We start from the raw sequence: 19,886 nt of genomic DNA on the forward strand, positions 1-19,886 counted from the left end.
ATACCTTGACCATTGTGAAGATGGTAGTCTACCTGCAACTGGATGGGCTTTCCAACTCAAATACAATATGCTGACACTTTATAGGAGATGGTGCTTCTTACTTTTCCACTGTTGAATAAGCACAGTCAGAGAACCCTGATGATGACCAGCGTCCAGGAAGGTCTTCAATTAACGATAAATATTTCAGAAGACATTTACTCGTGTACAAGACATGTTGATTGTTGATCCAGGATTGATCACTTGACATTATCGTCTGCTTTGTGGATGGACATCTCTCTTGAGAGGGTGGAGCACATGATCACCAACAAGCTGGGAACCACAAAAGTTTCTGCAAGATTGATGCCAAAGTTCTTAACAGTTAATCAGAAACGTTTTAGATTCACGAATCCCGTGACAATTTATGCCGTTTTGAAGAACATTACGATGATCTTTTGGTCCGATTTATAACCAAAATTCAGTCTAAACAGAGAAAGCATCCGGAATCACGAGTCCCTCGCCCCAAAAAGGTTCCTTCATCTGGAAAGGTGATGGTTACATTCCATGAGTATTTTGTTGATTGACTATCTTAGGCCTTGCGACATCTCTGCCAAAAGAATTTAGAGGGGTGCTATGTTGAAAATTACATGAAAACCATGGAAATGGAAGGGCCTTTCTCAATCAGGCTTAGAATATTTCAGCCAACCCTCGTAGTTGGCCCAAACTTTAACTGTAATTTCAGAGCCAAAAAAATACGGCCTGGGTTTTTACACTGGCCACTTCCTGCTTTCGTTTTCATAACAGACGCACATGACCTCTGATCAAAGCTCTCAGCATTGTGCCCAATCCAGACCCCTTTGTCATACTTCCGTCAAAACCCGTATTCGGTATATCTGCAGGCGTGAATTACTAACGAAACCGGAAGTAACGCCGTATTTAAGGCGGGATTTAAACTGCAAGCTTCAATGGCGACAACGGTGGTACAATGGTCTCACATCTTTCGATTCAGTTTAAATATTAAACCAATCTAATGTTCGTAAAGAAGTTGTTTTTCACAATGGTACTTCTCAAAAATCAGATGTCACTCTTGGGCGTTTTTTTTAAAAAAAAAACTAACAATATGATATGATAATGTATTTAGAATAACTGAAAATAGCACTTTGAATTTTACAATATATCTTTATACAAAAGAGAGACAAGGATGATAGATGAATGAAAAAAGAATAAGAGCACATGAAATACATATTAAAGACGCACATGAAATTGTGAAAAAATATTTGAAATTACAAAATCGCTTAAAAATTGCATAACATAAGTACAAAATTTTCAATGTAGAAATATTATAGAATAATACTTAAATGTTAATTTTTTGAGTCATTAGGGGAAAATTTTGAGACACAAATTCAATAAAATACTTTTTTACTTTATAACTAGAAAATTGGGACAAAAAACACATAAATGAGTCTTAAATTTTGAGCACTTAATGTATTGCACAGCAATAATGTCTTGAGTTTAGAAGGAGAAACCTTGTGTTGGAATGGAAGCAGCAGGATTAAATTGGTAACCAGAACTAGTGGCTCCAGCTTGAGCAATGTTAGTATCTTCTTCCTGGAACCAAAAAGATTTAAAATTATATTCTTATATACAAAACGAAAGCCACATTCTTATAATTTTGCATTAATTGGACAAATCAGAGATGCACTGAGACAGCTCTGAGCATAGACATCAAAATGTGTAAGACATTTACATGATCTAGGTCAGTTTTTAATTAGTTCATTTTTTAGATTTTATACCAGAAATGGATCAATTACAAGCGCAATATGGCTTGATTTTTTCCCTTCATTCCATTTACATTGCTGTGCAATTGAACAAATGGCATCACTGAAATAATCAAGCTGGTGACCTTGATCTTATGCCAGAATGGAACCATCAGTGGAATATCATTTAGATCTAGAATGGGTCTAGACACCTACCTCACCACCAAAATATTTCTCAATGATCTCCAAGGCAGCTTTATAAATCTGTTCATTTTCATGGTTTTGTAGAGCTTCAATACTGTCTAAACCACCACATTCATCTATGATCTCACAGATCTTTTCTTGCTCTCCAATCTTTTCAGCAGTCTACAAAATTAGATCCAAACTTCATTTAAAATATAAATTATGTGAATTTGGGTAAAGGGAAAATACAGTTGTAGTAAGGCACCCCAAAGAGTACAAGACTACTGTTTAGACCAGTAAGAAATGCAATAGACTGGAAGGACCAGTATGCCTCCTATTGCCGAACAAGATAAAGCTGGTTTTTAGCGTTTCCACTGGTTAAGTGAAAGATGGCTTTAAGCTAGCTTTCAGTTGGCCCCCCCATAAATTGCCAAACGCAAAAAGAGGTTTTCGGTGATTACCAAACCATAACGGTTCAGCAATTTGCCCAGTGGAAACACATGAAAGTTAGCTTCAAGTTATACACCCAACTAATCATAAGCAGAGCTCAACTTTAATTGAATTTTTTTCAGGAAATTGTGCTCTAACATCAAAATCTGTTAATATGAACCAAGTTCTAGTAAATGAACATCACCAACCTTTAGAATGTTGCTGATAGCATCTAATATGACTAGAGTTACTTTAGCTTCTTTCACACTCAATAGATGACATAGTAATTGTACAGCTCCTTTCTGAACAACATGTATAATATGTTCTAATTTACCACCAGATGTTAGATTGGTTATAGCCCAAACTGCTTCTTTCTGGCTCTTAAAATCACCCTATCAAAATAAAATGTACAAAATGTAACGTCTAAATAAACAAACATTCTTAAAAGATAAGCTACCCATTATCAACTGGAAGGTAACAGATTCAAACCACTCAGTGAAGTCAAAACAAAATCCATTTTGATGTAGGCAGCAGACCACAGGCCACTGACGCAACATCAAGTCAACATTTCAGTTGTGGATAGCATCAGGGGCAGGGCATCTAGTCCAGTGATAGATTCTTGCATTTGCTCTCAGAGTTTATCAGTCTTAAGGTCTAGCCAAAGTTCCCAGCATGCTTTGATTTATTATGAAATGCATTACATTTGAGACATTTTTCAGATAAATTCAAAAAGAATTGAATCCTGCAATTTAAGTTACTGGGAAATCCCTGAATTCATACTTACTGCTCTAAGAATATCAAGTAGTGGTTGTATAAGATCGTGATTAATAACAGCTTCAATCTGCTCAGCATTACCAGCTGTAATATTAGACAAGGTCCAGGCAGCTTCTTTCTGTATATTAGGTTTGGGATGAGTTAACAGGGCCTTGAAAGCCTTTAATGCTCCATGTTCCAAAACAATCTGTAATCATAAATATTTGATAGTTAAAGTGACAGGGTTAAATAAGAACTGAAAAGGTATATGTTTGGTACCTAAGGGAATAAATAATAGGGCTGTGGTACATCATGATTAACAGCCCCTTTTCTCATCTTGGCTTCTATGATTCAAATGTATTCAGCAGAAGATAGAAACTTACCTGTGTTTGATGATCATCACCAGTAACAATGTTACCAATAGATCTTAATGCTGGTGTTAATACTGAAGCTTCACCTGAACTTAATAACTCTACTAATCTAGGTATCACATCTATAAATACAATTATTCATTTCAGTAAATGGGTCCATAAAACCATCAGTATTGACTCAATGTGCATAGCCTTATAACATTTACTTATATAACAATTTAGTTCCGTTTCAGTACTCTCAGTGACTGGAGACTTTCATAACAGTGCATCAATAAACCTGTTCAACTTACTTGCATCAATGACTTCCTGAATTTTATCATTAGTTCCATCAGTGAGGTAGGAGAGTGCCCAACAAGTATCAGCAAGTACTTCCTTATCCGTGTGATTTAACAGTCTAGAAAGTGTAGGCAGACATTGTTTTACGACTTCAAATTTAGGTGGTGGATTCTTATTACGACACAGGTTAGATATAGTCCAGGTCACATTTCTCAAAAACCCAGCCTGAAAAATTTCGATACGATGCATTAAATGGATGGAAAACGAACATTTGTAGGCTTAAAGCCCAGCGCAGACGAGAAACATTTTAAGCGAACCATCGTAAAAATTTTGTTTCAATCATTTTTTTCACCTTCTGCGGATTACAGAAACACGAACAAAAATGTTCATGAGAATTGTTCGTGAAATCAAACATGTTTGATTTTTATTAAATTGTTCGCCGTCTGCGTTAACCACGAACATTAGCGTCGGTAAATTTACAAGGTTGCCAAACACACCCTGCTCTTTACGACGTTGAATCCGGGTATGGACCCAAATGCTCCTATTTCGCCGTCTACGTTGGCGTCTTTTTTAAAATTAATAATATAGCAAACACAATTTTACATTTTCTTCTGGACGTTATCATTTTGAGGTCATGTGATTTTCCGTGGCACTGGCGTATTGTTTGAGCTAAATGTTCGTTGTCTGCGGAATTATGTTTGTCGTCTGTGGATGACGGAAAACAAATATATTTGTTCGATGTTTTTGTTCCTCGTCTGCGTTGGGCTTTATAAAACAAAACTAAAATGCTTAATTATTTTAACAAAATACAAACACAGGTATTCAGTTTGAAATTTAAGACTTACAGGAACATCATTTCTGGCTAATCTCAACAATGGTTCAACTATGCCAGCACTGGTAACATAATCTCTTAATTCAGTACCATCACCTGAAATAAAATGAGTTTAATACATCTTGTTTTACACCTTGTTGGTAGGTTGTGCAGAGAAAAGATATAACAGTGCCAAATTAAAAATGATATGTCAAGAATTTTGTGTATATTCTAAGGGAACAAGAGCCATAACTAAAACTCACCAGCAATATTTCCAAGAGCCCAAACAGCCTGTTCACAAACATTTTGGTGTGGTGAATCTAACAGTCTTATAAAGTCTACCACTGCTCCTTCATTGACAACATATCTAGTTTGATCAGATGTACCAGATGCTATGTTAGTCAGAGCCCATGCTGCTTCAAACTGTAACTCAGGTCTAAAATAACAAAAATTGAAAAGTTTCCACTGGCACTGAACATTGACACCTACTTTCATTTTCACAAGTTGTTGTTGTGGCCATTTGAGACATGTAAGCATGAATGATAGACCCATGCAATTACAATGATAATGAATGAAGCTAATAAATCATTTTGGCACTTTACCCAATTTTTTTTATGTGTATTACAACTGCAGAGATATAAAACAGAAGACTGACAACTTGGCACATTAAAGAAGCTTAAATATAGCTTGCCAGGCAAGGTAACATACGCCCACAGATAGCTTTGATTGTAAGTATTATGAAATTCGATATATTTACCATCTTCATAATGACATTGACACACAAAATCAAAAGAATCTAAGAATGTAAAGAATTGTAGCTTGTAGAGTGAGCACGAGTTGCACAATATAGCTAATAGAGTAAAATTTCAAGTCAGACAGGATATTTCCGTGAAAAATTATCTGATCATCACAAAAATCAATAGGGATCATCTTCATAACAACATTGACATACAAAATAAAAATCAAAAGAATCCATAAAGAACTGTAGCCTGTAGAGTGAGCACGAGCCAAATGTGAACGGACGGACGGACGGACCGACGGGTGATTACAATATACGCCCATCTTACGTGTGGGCGTATAAAAAAACATATCAAATTAGTGTCAGTTTTGATATAAAAGCAACAAAATAGTGCAATTTGACTTTTTGTTGCCTACCAAGACAGTTAATACGTACCTATCTGAGTGAGACAAGAATTCCTTCAATCTTGGTACAAGTCCAGCTTCAATGATATCATTAATAGGAGGGTTTCTCTCTTTAGACAGTAGTTTTCTAACAGCTTGTGTAGCATTAAACTGTTGTTGAAGATCTGTACCATTTATACAACTTATAATTTCTGTTACTGGCATAGAAACATTAGGCTGGAATATGGACAATATGTTGCTAAATTACACATGTCCATAGAAATCAGTCGACCTGTGAAAGTCAGGTGACTTTAAATAGGTCATCTTTCATCATTATTCCACTCAACCCGGCTGTAAAAGGGTCTTACAGATGATGTGCAAAAGATAAAAGATCATTAGCTAAGATGTTTGGGCAAAGACTAGCTGCTAAAAAAGATTTTAGATATTATATTTATAACATTGTAAGAATGTTTGTTCCTTTCTATATTGAAAGTGATACATAATATCAACATGTGATTCAGAAACAACATTGGTTAGAATTCAAGAGTTGTCCTACCAGTCTGGTACTACCAGATATGTACAAACCTTGTTGCTATCTTGTAGAGCTTGAGGTTCATCTTCAATAACACAATTTCTTCTTTTCAATAACTGATCATCTTTTCTGGCTTTACGTAATTCAACTGTCGTCTGGTTTCTACGTCGTCTCATTTCCTAAAAAATAGTTATTGGACCCAATTTGGATCAATGAAAAACAGTAAGAAGTCATAGGGTTATGTAAATTTTGTGCACTCAACTCAATGGACTCCTATTGAATGATTCAAGCCATTTTTGTAATTCACATATCACAATTCTTAACTATGGTACAATCCATCAGTAAGATTCCTTGCGATTATAAATTACTGAAAAAAAGATAAGAGCTATATTGAAACCGTTAATGTTAAATTAATCTTAATTGTATCTTTACAACTTACATCTGCATTTCGGCCTTGGTTCTTATAATCCCGGATTCTAACACTTTCTTCAGAAGGCATCTTTGTGGTCTGTAGTCTAGTTCTTGGTTTCAAAAGTTGTTTAAGATTGCAAGTAGAAGTATTTAGTCAGTCTCTACAAGACACAAACTGCTGGAATCAAATGAATGGGTTTTAACCTACAAGTTTAATAAAAGTTCAAACCATGGTAGCATGAGTAGTGACAAGGCCAAGGGTATACTATTCATCAATCCATTCAAGGTTACAATACTCAATAAAAGACATTACCTGTAGGCCCCTATTTGGTAAAAGTTGTAGATCTACAATAGGCCTAAATCTATTTCATGTAGATTGTAGATCTTGGGCCTTTGGCTCTTAGTTTAAGCACCCAATTTTATTTCATCTTCTTTTGGCAGGCCAAAACAGATATCAAAGCTTCTACTTTTTACAAAATAATGCATAATCCGTACCGGTAAAGATGTAATATAATTTAGGGCATAGATTTAGCCCTAATTGATAAATTATGTATGGTAGTAAACTATACTGCTACATTGATATTGACGTCAATTCAAGCCACAAGTTACAAGGCGTCATCATCATGATCGTATGAAAGAAATGGATGAGTCTGGCTACGTGGAGTGGAAGAAACCTCAAACGGAAAAGTCACCTTAATTATACAGATAATGGGCAGAATTAGACCTACCGATTGCTGCAATGCTTTTTCTGTATGTTGATGGGGGTGATGAAAATAAAAATGATGAATGAACAGTTTCCCCTCTTCAAGATTTCTTGTTTACAGCATGGAGTCTGACTTGAAGAGTGTTTAAATTTTGCGGGGTGTGGTGTCTAAAAGTTAAACAACAACTTTGATTGGCCACTTTTTTATTCCAGTCATTTCATTGGTTGTTTCCATAGAAATGATTTTGCAAAATATTACATTTATTAAATTATTTCATATTCTATTGTCTAAAATTCTTCTATATTCTAATTTTTTCCCAGTGATGTAATTTGGAAAGAATTTCAAAATCATGAAAAAGGTAAATTTCACTTTTGTCTGAGACTATTCTTTGAAAAAAACATCTGGGTCGACGCACCTGCGCAAAATGCCTGTGAACTCTAGAAATCCAAACACGTCCAAATCAGTGTCATTATTTGACCCAATCACCAAATGAAATAACTAAGTCGATTAATTTAATCCCATTATAATCATTTCCCCTTTAATTACTTTATTGTAATATATAATCGGGTCAATCCGATCGAGCAAACTGTTATGAGAGGGCAATAAACACAACCAGTGCTAATCGCAATCTATTCGTCTCATTTCATTTTTGTTCATTTTATACGAAGCTTTACGACCGTTTGGTGTTTCCTGAAACTAGAGAGCTTTCAAAATGTCGGACGAAGATACAGAATTAAGAGATATTGTGATGCAAACGCTTGAAGTCAATGGAACTTTAGGGAAAATACGGGTAAATGATAAAGCAATACTTTGTCAGGATGTGCATTTCTGGGGAAATAGATATTGAGACAGGTACTCTTCGGAAATCCCCAAGATCTGAGATTCATTGCCATTGTAATCATTATCATTCAGTTTCTGTCTCAACTTGTCTGCTCTTGTCTAAGATCTTACGATACTAGCATTCCAAAAAACTTTTCTTTGAAAATAGAAAGCCATTGGAATAGAGAGTTTACTTTTGTTAATGTTTTATTTTGCAACTGAGTTGTTGTAAATCTGAGCTTAATCATTTTATAGTACAGTACTGCTGCTGCTGCTATCATGTTTACAGTACACACAGTATGGCCAGCTACCCATGCCATTAGAAATTGTTAATAAGCTAGTTCCAAAGTAATGGTGGGCATGCACAACTCACAATTCTCTACTTACATAATATACTCCGTGAAATGAGAAAACATGCTTTGGTCAACATTCTAAATGATATTAGATAATGGATAACTCACTGTCAATGTAGTTAACCCTTTATTTTATATCCTTTTCCATCGCTGGTCATAGACTGCCATAGTAAATAGACATTGTTTATCTCGAGGTTGAGCTAGGGAATTAGTGTGTAAAACATTTGCACATACTTTGTACAAGGCCTTTTATCATAAGTAATTTATTAACTTGCATATCATGACATAATTTCAGGCTCAACTCCGTGCAAATGTCTTTCTGGCTTTAGAAGAACAAGATACAGTCAAAGTAAGATTAAGTTTGATTATTCATATATTTTTTTTTTCAAATTGAATAACGAAACATTAGTTAATGGATGGTTTGAATACAATCTATAAGCTGATTGCAAAAGAACACATTATTTATCTGCAGTTACTATAGGTTATGATTTAATTTTTGAGTTGATTTTTTTTCTCATTTGTTGGATAAGTTGTAACAAGTATAGTTGGCCTACATCAATTTGTTTCCTTTGCATAAGCCTTACTTATATTGTAGTTAAATTTTAATTTAACAGAATAAATCTCAACTAGAAAACAAATCACTCATACAGTTTCTAAGCACCAAAGAAGGTAAGAACATTTTTAAAAGCATTCCAAGGGCATTCTCATAAACAATCTCTAAATTCCTTTGCTGAATTTGTTTTGGAATGGAGTTGAAAATTCAAAGTGCCTTAAGATGAGGAAAGATTTTTTTAAACATACATACTCCCCAATAGAATCCTTCTTTATTCTGATAAACCATAAAACTTAGTAATATTGAAAGGGTTAACTGGAAACTAATTTGATAATTTTAGGAATGTGAAAAATGCTCTATATTTTCAGGAAAACTTGTAGGAGGTCTTGTAAGAGAATTTTTAGAGTTTTTTGAGCTTGATTCTACCTTAGCAGTATTTGAACCTGAGTCAGGATTAGTAAGTTTTCTTTTATTTGTAAGATGTATTTTTATCAAGTTAATTTTAGCTCACTGAATATTTCCAATCACATAAAGAAAAGTCAACGGCTGGTTGACTGCCCCATTGTATATTAGGGCTTAAGAAGGTAATCTAAATAAAGTGTGAGTGTCCATTTCTACATCATTAAAATGAATAGATCATTGAATCTAAAGTGATTTTAAAGATTCAGAGGTAAAATACTCAAAGACAAGTGATAGGTTTTTCGAGCAGGAGACCAGTAGAAGGCATTATCTTTATGATATGAAAACATAAGAACAACTTTGATGATTGACCTCTATTTTTTTATACTTCAGAAAGGAAATTAAAAAACTGTGTCTCTTTTATTTTGTAGGGCTCTGATTGTCCCAGACGTAGTGCTTTAGCCAAAGAATTAAATGTCATTGATAACAACGACACTTCAAAGGCTCCCTTATTTCTTCAAGTATTAAAACAGAAAAGTGGTCCCAATACAAATTCCAGTGTAGAATCTATAAAGTCTTCAGCATTATATGTAAGTTCAATTTGCTATGGGTAACTTAAAACAAGAGCTTTATTAAACATGAAATGGATAAGAAATAAATCAACAAAGATCCACATCTATTAAATCTACTAACAAACAAAAAATATATATCCAGAGATGCTTCATCTATTTCATGAGGAAATTGTTGTGGTGAAGCACTTGGAAAGTGATAAATAAGCTATAAAGATTTTTTTAACTATTTTATGTGTATCAGGCAGGATCATTTATGGTTTCTGTTGGCACCATTCCAATCATCCATCACATATCTGTTATCTATAGTTTCTTAACCATATGAGGCATTATCAAAAATGCTGCTGATATTATGAGGCAGTGATATAATAAAACTCTTTGTTTGAGTGGAATATCAGGAACAAAAGACACTCTGACTGAAAATTAAAATGGTGCCAGTCGATGCTACTATTCGCCTGAAAATCATGAGAAAGTTAGAAACCTCTTCAGTATCCCTTTTTGATAGCTCTTATTGTTCTTTTTTACTCATCAATGTATTTTGAATTCTATGAACTATCTAGGAATCTGATGTGACCATTCCTGAGGTATAATACATGTATTTGGTATTTGCATGCTAACATGTATCAGTATTTATGCATGATATTTGATGTTACAAATGTCTTGCTATAGAGAAATTGATGAAAACATTGTCAAACACTAATTTTATTTTGGATAGTACCGACTTAGCACATGCAAGTTATGCTTTGATGAATATGTCAATCTTGCCTGCTCTTGAAGACCTAAATAGAATTTGATGTCTATTTCTAAAGTTAAAGTCTATTAGTCAGAATAAACTTAGTTTGCTTGCATATACCACCAAGTTAAATAACTTAAAGCATATTGTACTCTGTTTAGGTGGTTCACAATTAGATGTCTGAATTTTGTGTATGAATAAACATTCTATTCCAATGTCATGTTTTGTTTCTAAGAAATTTTTGGGCAAACTAAAAGCAACATTTTTTTTAAATTCTGAATATTGTGAGGCTTGTCTTTTGTATGTATGTTATTTGTAAAATGGAATAGTGTGTTTTTATCGTGTCTATCTATTTCTTTGTGGTGTTCAATTGAATATCTGTATGTTTTAGTCATTGTTTAGCCATTTTTATAATATAGTCCAAGTTTGGTTCGTACTCAGAAGCAAAATTTTAATACCATCTCTGGAAAGAATCATACTTGCCTAAATATTGACATAGTCAGCTTAAAATAATGCTTCCATTTTCAGATTTTTTACTTCATTATCCTTTTACTTTATTATTTTTAGTAAAATCAAAAAAATTAGTGTATCCTTTATTCAGATCAAGATGGATTAAATTTGAAATCTGAACATCAACTGAAAGTCTGGTTAACTAAAACTCTAACCATTATTCTAAAGTACTCAGGTGTAGTTATATGGTCAGATTTTTATTTGATCAATATTTTTACTCTTTAATTTTAGGAATTATCTGCCAAACAATTAGCAGACGCTAAAGAGAAGTTTGAATTCTATGATAAGGTAAATAATTTTAATAAAAATTTTAAGAAGGCAAAATGTTGGTCAATTATAAAATGTTTTGCCCAAATTCAAAGGTATCAAACCACCATACATAGTCTTGGGGCCCAGAGGCTCAGAGGGGTCTTGGGCTCTAGGACTCAGATTACAAAAAATTGTTACCGCTTCCTGATTACTGGATAGTCTTATCTAAGTGTTTCATGATATAATTTTGAATTATTTGATAGGATGGAAGTAATTCAATAGACAAAGATGAATTAAGAGATTTGTTTACAGATATGTTCCCAAATTTTCACAGGTATACATATTTTTATATTTTCAATTTACCATTATGAAGTCATATTCCGTCAAAATAGGAGCAGAAACATTCACTGAGTTGACATTGAATAAAATGTGAAACAACATTACCCAACCAGTTGTTTTATGAGTGCATAAGTTATTGACTACTCCATCTATCTTTTCTATGTCAAGCTATTAGGAACTTTGTCTTATATCTTTACTTGTATCTCAGAAGTTTATCAATGCAAATATTTGGTTGGATTGTATGATAGCAAATACAGAAAATCAGAGTCCTTGATAGAAAGTCTGTAAACAGTAAGCCGTAAGGGCTACAGATAGCTAAGACTGAGTTCAATACTAAGATGAGAATTTATCTAATTGATGATTATTCTATTTTAGAAATATGTTAGATCGTTATGTTAATGATGAATTTAAAGCTTTAGATAAAGATTTTAGTAACAGTAAGTTATATATTGATATATCACTTTGTTTACTTCAGTTCAGAATATGATTTCTTAGTTTCACTTTTCAAGATTAAGGAATTTACTGGGACTAATTTGTAAAATCAAGTTTCGGCAAGGGGGGTCTTGGTACTGGTGTGGTAAAATACCTAATTGAAAATAAAAAGACACTTTTTAAGTTGTTGTCAATTCAACACTGAGACATTGCTTCATTTGCCTCCATTTCGCTACACCATTGCACCATCTAAAGGAGGTATTTCAACCTTCATCATATCTACTGTAAAACATTATTATAATTTGCTGTAGGATTATGTTCTGCAATCTAAAATTGAAAAAAGGGCATTTTTTTTTGTTATTTGTTGTACACTTTTTAGGAAAAGTTTGGTCTCAACTAATTCGCACTAGCACTAATATTATTTTGATTTTGTTGTTTTTAAAGGAACCTATTTTTCATTAATGCCAAGAGGTAAACTTTATGATTCAGGCATGTAGTATTATAATGCATGCTTTATAAAATTTATCATCCTCTACATCCTCTGGTTTGATGCCCTTGAAGTAGTAATAATTTCTAAAAATTTTCTCTTATTGATCTGATAGCAGACACTGACTTAATATATATAGAAAATATGGACTTGGATGAGAAATAGTTTTTGTCTTGACAGTTCCCCCCGTGTCAGTGATTGACTTGGGAAAAGTGTCTCGTCATATAGATGGGACAATAAACCATGGCAGGTGTGCAACTGGCTCTGCTTGTGAAAAATACCAAATCAAAAAGAGTAATGCTGCAATCCTGACAACATTTCCATCAATGCACATTGCATAACATTTCCCATCTTTCATTAATCCAATCATGTGCAGACAACCAGGATATAAAACTCTATTTCATTTCATTTTGACTGGGAATTGAACCAACTTTGTAAAAAGACAATGACTTTGATAAGCATTTATTATTAAATACCATTTATCAAAACCTTGAAAATATTTTCACTTCTAACATTTTATGAAATTGAAAACCTTTTTGGAAATGATCAGTTCCTTCTTGCATGAAATTTGATTTTGAAAATATTTTTTTTTAAAGAAAAGGTTAACTCTTAAATTCATTTTAATAGATTTTCAATTTGAAACAAAGATGAACAGATTTATACCTTTGTATTTATTTTTAATTTTGAAATTTTGATGTTTAAATTTGATCATATTTTATTTTGAATGAAGCTTTGTGGAATAAAAATTATTTACCAAAAATTATAAAAACCAACATTACACATCTGGTCTTGCTAAATTTACATAACAACACTGCTAATATTCGTTTTTGAATGAAAAACTGTTATTAGACAAATTAATATGTAAAAGGGACAATATTTGATACTATGTTAATTTGTGTTTTATAGGTATAGATTTTGAAGAGTTTCTAGGAATGTATAAAAGATTGTTTATTTTATGTCGTTCTGTTGTAACTGGGGAAACTACAACTACACAAGAAATAAAACAAACAAAAACAACAACAAACAATGCATTTCATTCACCTTTATCTTCAAAGGTAAGTTGTTCACTGACCACAATATCCTGACCAGCGGTCAACATTTGATGTGCAGTAATATATTACATAGTTTGTTCAAGATCCAAACCAGATGAAGAAGGTCAAAACAATAAAAAAATCCACCTTCTGTACTTATTTTCATTTCTTTACATTTGTTTCATGATTATGCAATCGTGCCTGTCAATCATTAAGTAGGCGTGTCACACCCAGGTGATACATCTACACTTTAAGTGTTCAAAGCTAACCATCTAAGGAATTTAGATCTACCCCAAAAAGGGTGGGAATATGCCTCGAATCCTCACTTAAAAAAAGAGTATGTGTGTTAGCCCATACATAACTACAACATATTTCTATTTTCAGTCTGAGAGTATATCAGAAAAGAAAGATTTAAGTAATGGTAAATTATTTACTGTTAAAAATACCAATAAACCTGATATTAATGATATCTTAGGTAGTGACTTAGATGATGACTCATTCTTTGATGATCCACCACCCAATGACTCAGGATTAAAGAACTTTAACAGGTGAGTCACTATTAAAAATATTTAAGTAGCTTGTAGGCTGGAGTTTTGAAACCGTGATGTCTTTTGCATGAAAACAAACAATTTATATTATTTTTTACTTTCTCTTAGGATTAATATGACCAAATAAATATTCTATTCCATGACTCAATAGTTTAGAAAATTTTCATTTTTATAGTTCTTGTTCAAAGCCTAGGAGAAAACTACCAGAAATCCAAAATTTGTGAGTTTCCTATGAGCCCAGCCTTTTCCAACCTGAATTTCTTAAAAACAAATATCTCTATATAAAACTAAATTTTATTATGAAAAATAGTAAAGTAGGCCTATGTTCACAGACAACAAAAATCAGGGAAAAAAAATCTTGTTGCATTTTGCATATAACAAATCAATGAAGTTTAACCAATTTTTGATTTGACAAATCATTATCATTTCACATAAATTTTGACCCAAGCATTATTGCTATACCCTTCTCTACAATTATACACAACTGTGCTTTTTATTATTATGTTTTGTTGCACAACATCTTTCTTTGTCTCTCTTTAACATCTCTCAATCTACTACAGTATTCTATATATGAACAAAAACACAAACATATTATGGTATTACTCACTTCTATATTTAAGCACATGAAACTGATTGTGACACATGTGACATGTGTTAATATGTTGAGAGGATATGTGTGTGAGCTTAAAGAAATAGGAATTGTGACTAAATCCCAGTGTTAACAAATATGGGTTTTGTTATGTATATATTATTATAAAGTCGATATGAATAAAATATTTACAAGCAAGACAAATTCTGTAAATCAAAATCTTGTCCAAAGTATGACAAAATCGAGTTTGGTTTTTGCCATTCATATCAAAAAGAGATAGTTTTAATTTATTTCTAATTTGAAACTTTTGAAAAATATATATTCTTATATCCAACTCTTCATTATAATGACTATGATATTTCAAAATATACCGGCTTTAAATAAGAGTACACAGCCATTTTATGTCTTACAGACTAAATTAACATAAATTCCTATTACTCTTAAATACTCTATACTATTAATCTATCTGATAAAATGAAATTAAAGTCTATTCTACATAATTCTATTCAAGAAGAGATTTCATTTTATAACATATAAACACATATGTTTCATATTTTTTTGGAGGGCAACACCCACTGCCATCCATGATCTGAGGAAATTGCCTCGCTATTTTCGGATCGCTAAATTATTTATTTATCAAATTAATTAAAAAATTTGTCTGAAGGAATTTTCATTGCTATGTGACTTAATAAGATTAAGAGTTTTCTCAATTTCACGGATGGCACATGTGTGAAGTGACCCACATGTCATGTTTATAACTTCAAACACCTAGTTATACTTAAACTGTACTAAGGACCATTGTAGTAATTATAAATCATTTGAAAATGCTTCATTTGCATGTTTTTAAAATTTTAAGTTCATATTATATAATTTTGCTCATAATTTATTTTCATATTAATGTAGCACAAAGCATTCCACAAATGTTAAACATTACCAAAGTAGCAGACCATCACAAATTCCAGTCTTTTCACCTTTAAGGAGGTAACAATGACCTTGAAGTTGTTGCTGATTGGTTAATTATTGTTTGATTTTGATTGAAATGAATTTGTGTTCAGAGTTAGCCAATGATATGTTAGATTAACTAGAACTATTATTTTGTATAATATGATTGACATGTAGCAACTGGCAGATATGAAGTTCAGTTTTGCACAATATAACCTTTGTAATGGGCTTTGTTTTGACTGAATGAAGCACATGGAACACAGTTTACTAATATGCACGATTTTTTAATATCAGGCATATATTTCAGTTATAAGAGTATAACGGAGTTATCCAGCAAAATGTAATTACATCTTATGCTTAACAGAGCTTAATTTTTATCACACTCGCGTTTTAAATTTAATGCCTGGAAAGGCATGTAGAAGGTGATTGCTTGAAAAAATTCATGACAAAGTAAATCTATTTCAAATTTTGTCAATTTTCTTTTTTATTAGTCACACATTTTGCTGGATATTTCTCGGTTAAATGACATGTACATTTTCATAGCATGAAGCCCATATTATATATTTATTTATTTGTTGCGGTTCTTACAGTTTTATTTCTTTGCATGAAGAAATAATATTCTATCTTAAATATTATCTTAGAATGACAATAGTAGGGGGTGTTAACATCACCAGTATCAAATGAATGTAGCCATGTAAATAATTGCTTGGATAGAAGAACACTTTCCCAAAATTCCAAGCTTCCCAGGCGTAATGGGAGTATTTTAATAAGTTATTACTTCCCATTCTACTTCTCTCGAAATTTAACCAAATTCTTTTATGCATTTGACTTTGTTCTGGATTTGTCATAGAACTGAAATTTTGGGGAACCGGATTCAAACTTGAAAATTTATTTGCAGCAAATATTGACAGGAGTTCTTTACCTTTAAATTGAAGAGCATTATCTGACTTCTTTGGGACTAGCATATGACACTATTTGTTAGTCTCCAACTATATATTACAATCAAAATTGAGTTTAAATACAGTGTATTAAAATTTGCTTGTTTAGTACATACAATAATCAGTGAGTTCAAGGATTATACAAGTCACCCTCTGTACTGGATGTGTATGCTTTCATAACTTTAATATATGTAATTCATTCTGGTATATTTTATTACAGTATAAGTAAAGATAAAGGTTCACCCAAGTCAACTGATAAGAAAGATGATATATTGTCATTAAAAGATGCTCCTTCATTAGTTAATACTAAAAAACCTAGTTCAGGTATGCTCTTAATATCTTTTTACTTTATGATTCAATGATGATAATGACTTGAACCTAATAAAATGTCATTAGATACTTAACAACCTTATTGAATTTACTTACCACAGATTACTTAAACTGCTACTTACAGCTGATTATTTCACTTGTTAACTTCATAGGATACTAATTTTTTTTACAGATAGTGATTCTGAGAAAGATAAGAATTTGAGATCAATAGATAAGAGATTAAAAGATTTAGGATTAGGTGAGTGTGTTTTCTTTTCCCATTTCCACACAATTTTGCAATAGATATAAATGCAAAATCTAGAGTATCTTTTTTCATTCTTAATCATACATCTTTCTATTTGTAGATAATGATGATGATATTGAATATGAAGATGATTTTGATGCTTCTGGGTAAGTTTTAAGAGTTCTGCCGACCCACTTTTGCCCCTCCTCATAATCTCCATCAGTGTCAATATGAGTATAATTCCACTTCACTTTGTCTCAGAAGGTTGTGTCCTTTAGTGCGTTACTTATTTGAAGTCTATGACATAGGCATACAAATTTAAAGAGATTTTGTAATCATTTTATTTGTATCAACTGATAACGCGCTTTGCAGCATTCTAGTATTCAGTCAGATGTCTGTAGTTCTTGCAATTCCAATAAAACTACATGGTTAATGACGTCTTTATCGCAAAAGCTGCACATAAGTAATGTCATAAAATTAGTCTTAAATACACATAAATGTTTTAGCACTCCATAATTTATGTATAACGATTTGCATCTATTTGTAGACATAGCTTAAGTCAGAAGAGTCCAAGAGTTTCTAGTAGATCTGATGTTAAATCGTATAATGAAAATGGTAGTATATGTGAAGAAATAGAAGAAGATATTGAAGATTTCTCTATTGAAGGAGAAGACTTGAAGAGTGCCGTAAGTAATCTTTTTATATCTCACAAATTGATATGAACAATATGCATGGACACAAGAATGTATTATGATGTTTTGAATAAATGAATGATTATGTGGACAGGGCTTAAAAAGCTTGACCTATCTTGTTCAATTACTTCAGTGTTTATGGTTCAATAAAACAAGTTGGAACAGAGTTCAAGACATGTTTCGAAAAAATAGTAGGTGTAGACAGAATTCAAAATGGCAGTGAAGGAAATAGATGACAAAATTTTGGTCTTAAGTTAAGACATTTATTCTAATGTTATATGTTTCAGATGGATGATTTTACAACAGACTGTAGTATTTCACAAGCTGATAGAGGTTTTGATTATGCTGAAGATCTTCAACTGCCCTAAAATCATCCACAAATTTATTGGAAAGAAGTCACAAGCCATAATTTTAGCCATTATTCATGTATCCATCAGTATCATTGGTTTTAGAAAGTTTTTGTGGCACAAGAATAGAGCAAACTATATTACGATCCTATACTACACTTCCTATAAATTTACTTAAAATCGATTGTAAAGAATCACAGAAACAAGAAAGCTGTACAAAGGAACATAGAAATAAAATGCAACCTATTCTGGTAACAAGGTAATGGAAAAATTAAAGAACCAGTAGACATTGTCCTTCATTTTGGATTGCTCTTGGATATGTTTCAATTGAAAATTCTGATCTATGTATTGTACAAATTATAATCATCATTATTTTAATTGTTAATATTTATAATTGTTATTTATTGTTAATGACTTGCATTTTAACACCAACTCTCTTTACTTGTTGATCATTTCCTCGATGTGATTATGCCTTGAAATGCTGTATATTTACATATAGAAGGCACAATTTTGGGGTATGCATTATATTAGCAATAAATTATATCAGTTCATGAGGTCAAATGAACATACAAAACTAAGTGCCTAATATAAGAATGACATGAAGTTTCGTATGGCTAAAGGAAATACCGGTACCAGTAAATAATTACTGTAAGGTCCTGAGTTTTTGTGTATCTACTCACCAAATAATGGTTGGAAATATTTAAAATACAGTTGCTATATAATATTTATCTTCACATAATGTACCTGTATTTTTTGTATCATATATCATTCAATGGAAAATTCTATCAAATAAGTGTGAAGGTTTCGCATAGAAAATCATTGGGTCTAGTTTGACTTTAATGATCTGTGATATTTATTAAAAGTTGCATGTAATTCCACTAAAGAAAAATGAATGACTTGTCTCAAAAGCCATCTATTTGTGCACATTTCACTATGCCGTCCACATATATATAGTATTTTTATTCTTTTACCTGTATGTTCAACTGTAAATGGTTATACTATAGAATAAAAAATTGTATATTTTATATTAGTTTTTCCATCATAGTTTAAGGTCAAGGAGAAAACTGTATATAATAAACCTATTCAGTATTTCTCAGAAACTTGCAAACTGATTTTCTATTACAATATCATTGAAGCTTCCCAGTTCTGTGGAATTCAGTTATTCTAGCGCTACGTCCTTTGAAGTCGAAAGACTCTCAATAACTGGCCGGTTTTCTCATGTCATGTATCTCCATACCTGGCCACCTATTCTTAAAATGATCCTAGAAACAGAAGTTAACACCCAAGGACATCATGGCACCAAGATTGTAATGTTTTGAGAATTTGCACTTAAGAGGACACACAATGCAATGGAAAATTTGCCAACACATTGGCATGAGCTTACTCTTTAGCTTGCACGAGTAAAACTTTTGAGTCTAGATTTCCCATCTGAAATATTAATTGCTATCTCTACCTATGCCAAACTAGAACTCTAACCT

At 32.3% G+C, this 19,886-nt stretch overlaps 2 protein-coding genes across 2 annotated transcripts; one reads left to right on the forward strand and one right to left on the reverse strand.

The window, feature by feature from the left end:
• Window positions 1–1,095: 1,095 nt before the first annotated feature.
• Window positions 1,096–7,718, reverse strand: LOTGIDRAFT_221684 (hypothetical protein). Its single transcript, XM_009066104.1, has 12 exons — window positions 7,350–7,718; window positions 6,650–6,825; window positions 6,264–6,389; window positions 5,731–5,915; window positions 4,820–4,992; window positions 4,591–4,673; window positions 3,760–3,970; window positions 3,482–3,591; window positions 3,130–3,306; window positions 2,555–2,737; window positions 1,950–2,099; window positions 1,096–1,584 (listed from the first exon to the last, which is right to left on the reverse strand). The coding sequence occupies exons 2-12, from the start codon at window positions 6,707–6,709 to the stop codon at window positions 1,489–1,491; spliced, it is 1,554 nt and encodes a 517-aa protein (XP_009064352.1). The 5' UTR covers window positions 6,710–6,825; window positions 7,350–7,718; the 3' UTR covers window positions 1,096–1,488.
• A 322-nt stretch (window positions 7,719–8,040) lies between these two features.
• LOTGIDRAFT_236017 (hypothetical protein) lies at window positions 8,041–19,433 on the forward strand. Its single transcript, XM_009066105.1, has 17 exons — window positions 8,041–8,115; window positions 8,793–8,846; window positions 9,112–9,166; window positions 9,419–9,507; window positions 9,881–10,039; window positions 10,579–10,602; window positions 11,493–11,549; window positions 11,774–11,844; window positions 12,225–12,286; window positions 12,726–12,752; window positions 13,675–13,823; window positions 14,184–14,347; window positions 17,037–17,140; window positions 17,319–17,384; window positions 17,491–17,536; window positions 17,917–18,055; window positions 18,349–19,433. Exons 1-17 carry the CDS (start codon window positions 8,074–8,076, stop codon window positions 18,427–18,429), a joined length of 1,389 nt encoding a protein of 462 aa, XP_009064353.1. The 5' UTR covers window positions 8,041–8,073; the 3' UTR covers window positions 18,430–19,433.
• The last annotated feature ends 453 nt before the right edge of the window (window positions 19,434–19,886 follow it).

This window comes from Lottia gigantea (genome assembly GCF_000327385.1).
Source record: "Lottia gigantea unplaced genomic scaffold LOTGIsca_73, whole genome shotgun sequence".
NCBI classification, from domain to species: Eukaryota; Metazoa; Mollusca; class Gastropoda; family Lottiidae; genus Lottia; species Lottia gigantea.

Bases quoted from the DNA above. Each gene is read 5' to 3' on its own strand.
- LOTGIDRAFT_221684 (XM_009066104.1), bottom strand. From the start codon at position 6,709: ATGCCTTCTGAAGAAAGTGTTAGAATCCGGGATTATAAGAACCAAGGC. The intron at 5,916-6,263 runs GTTTGTACATAT...TCCATATTCCAG, and splicing joins CTCTACAAGATAGCAACAAG to CCTAATGTTTCTATGCCAGT. The intron at 3,307-3,481 runs GTAAGTTTCTAT...TTATGATTACAG, and splicing joins GTGATGATCATCAAACACAG to ATTGTTTTGGAACATGGAGC.
- LOTGIDRAFT_236017 (XM_009066105.1), top strand. From the start codon at position 8,074: ATGCAAACGCTTGAAGTCAATGGAACTTTAGGGAAAATACGG. The intron at 11,550-11,773 runs GTAAATAATTTT...ATTATTTGATAG, and splicing joins AGTTTGAATTCTATGATAAG to GATGGAAGTAATTCAATAGA. The intron at 12,753-13,674 runs GTAAACTTTATG...TGTGTTTTATAG, and splicing joins TTTTTCATTAATGCCAAGAG to GTATAGATTTTGAAGAGTTT.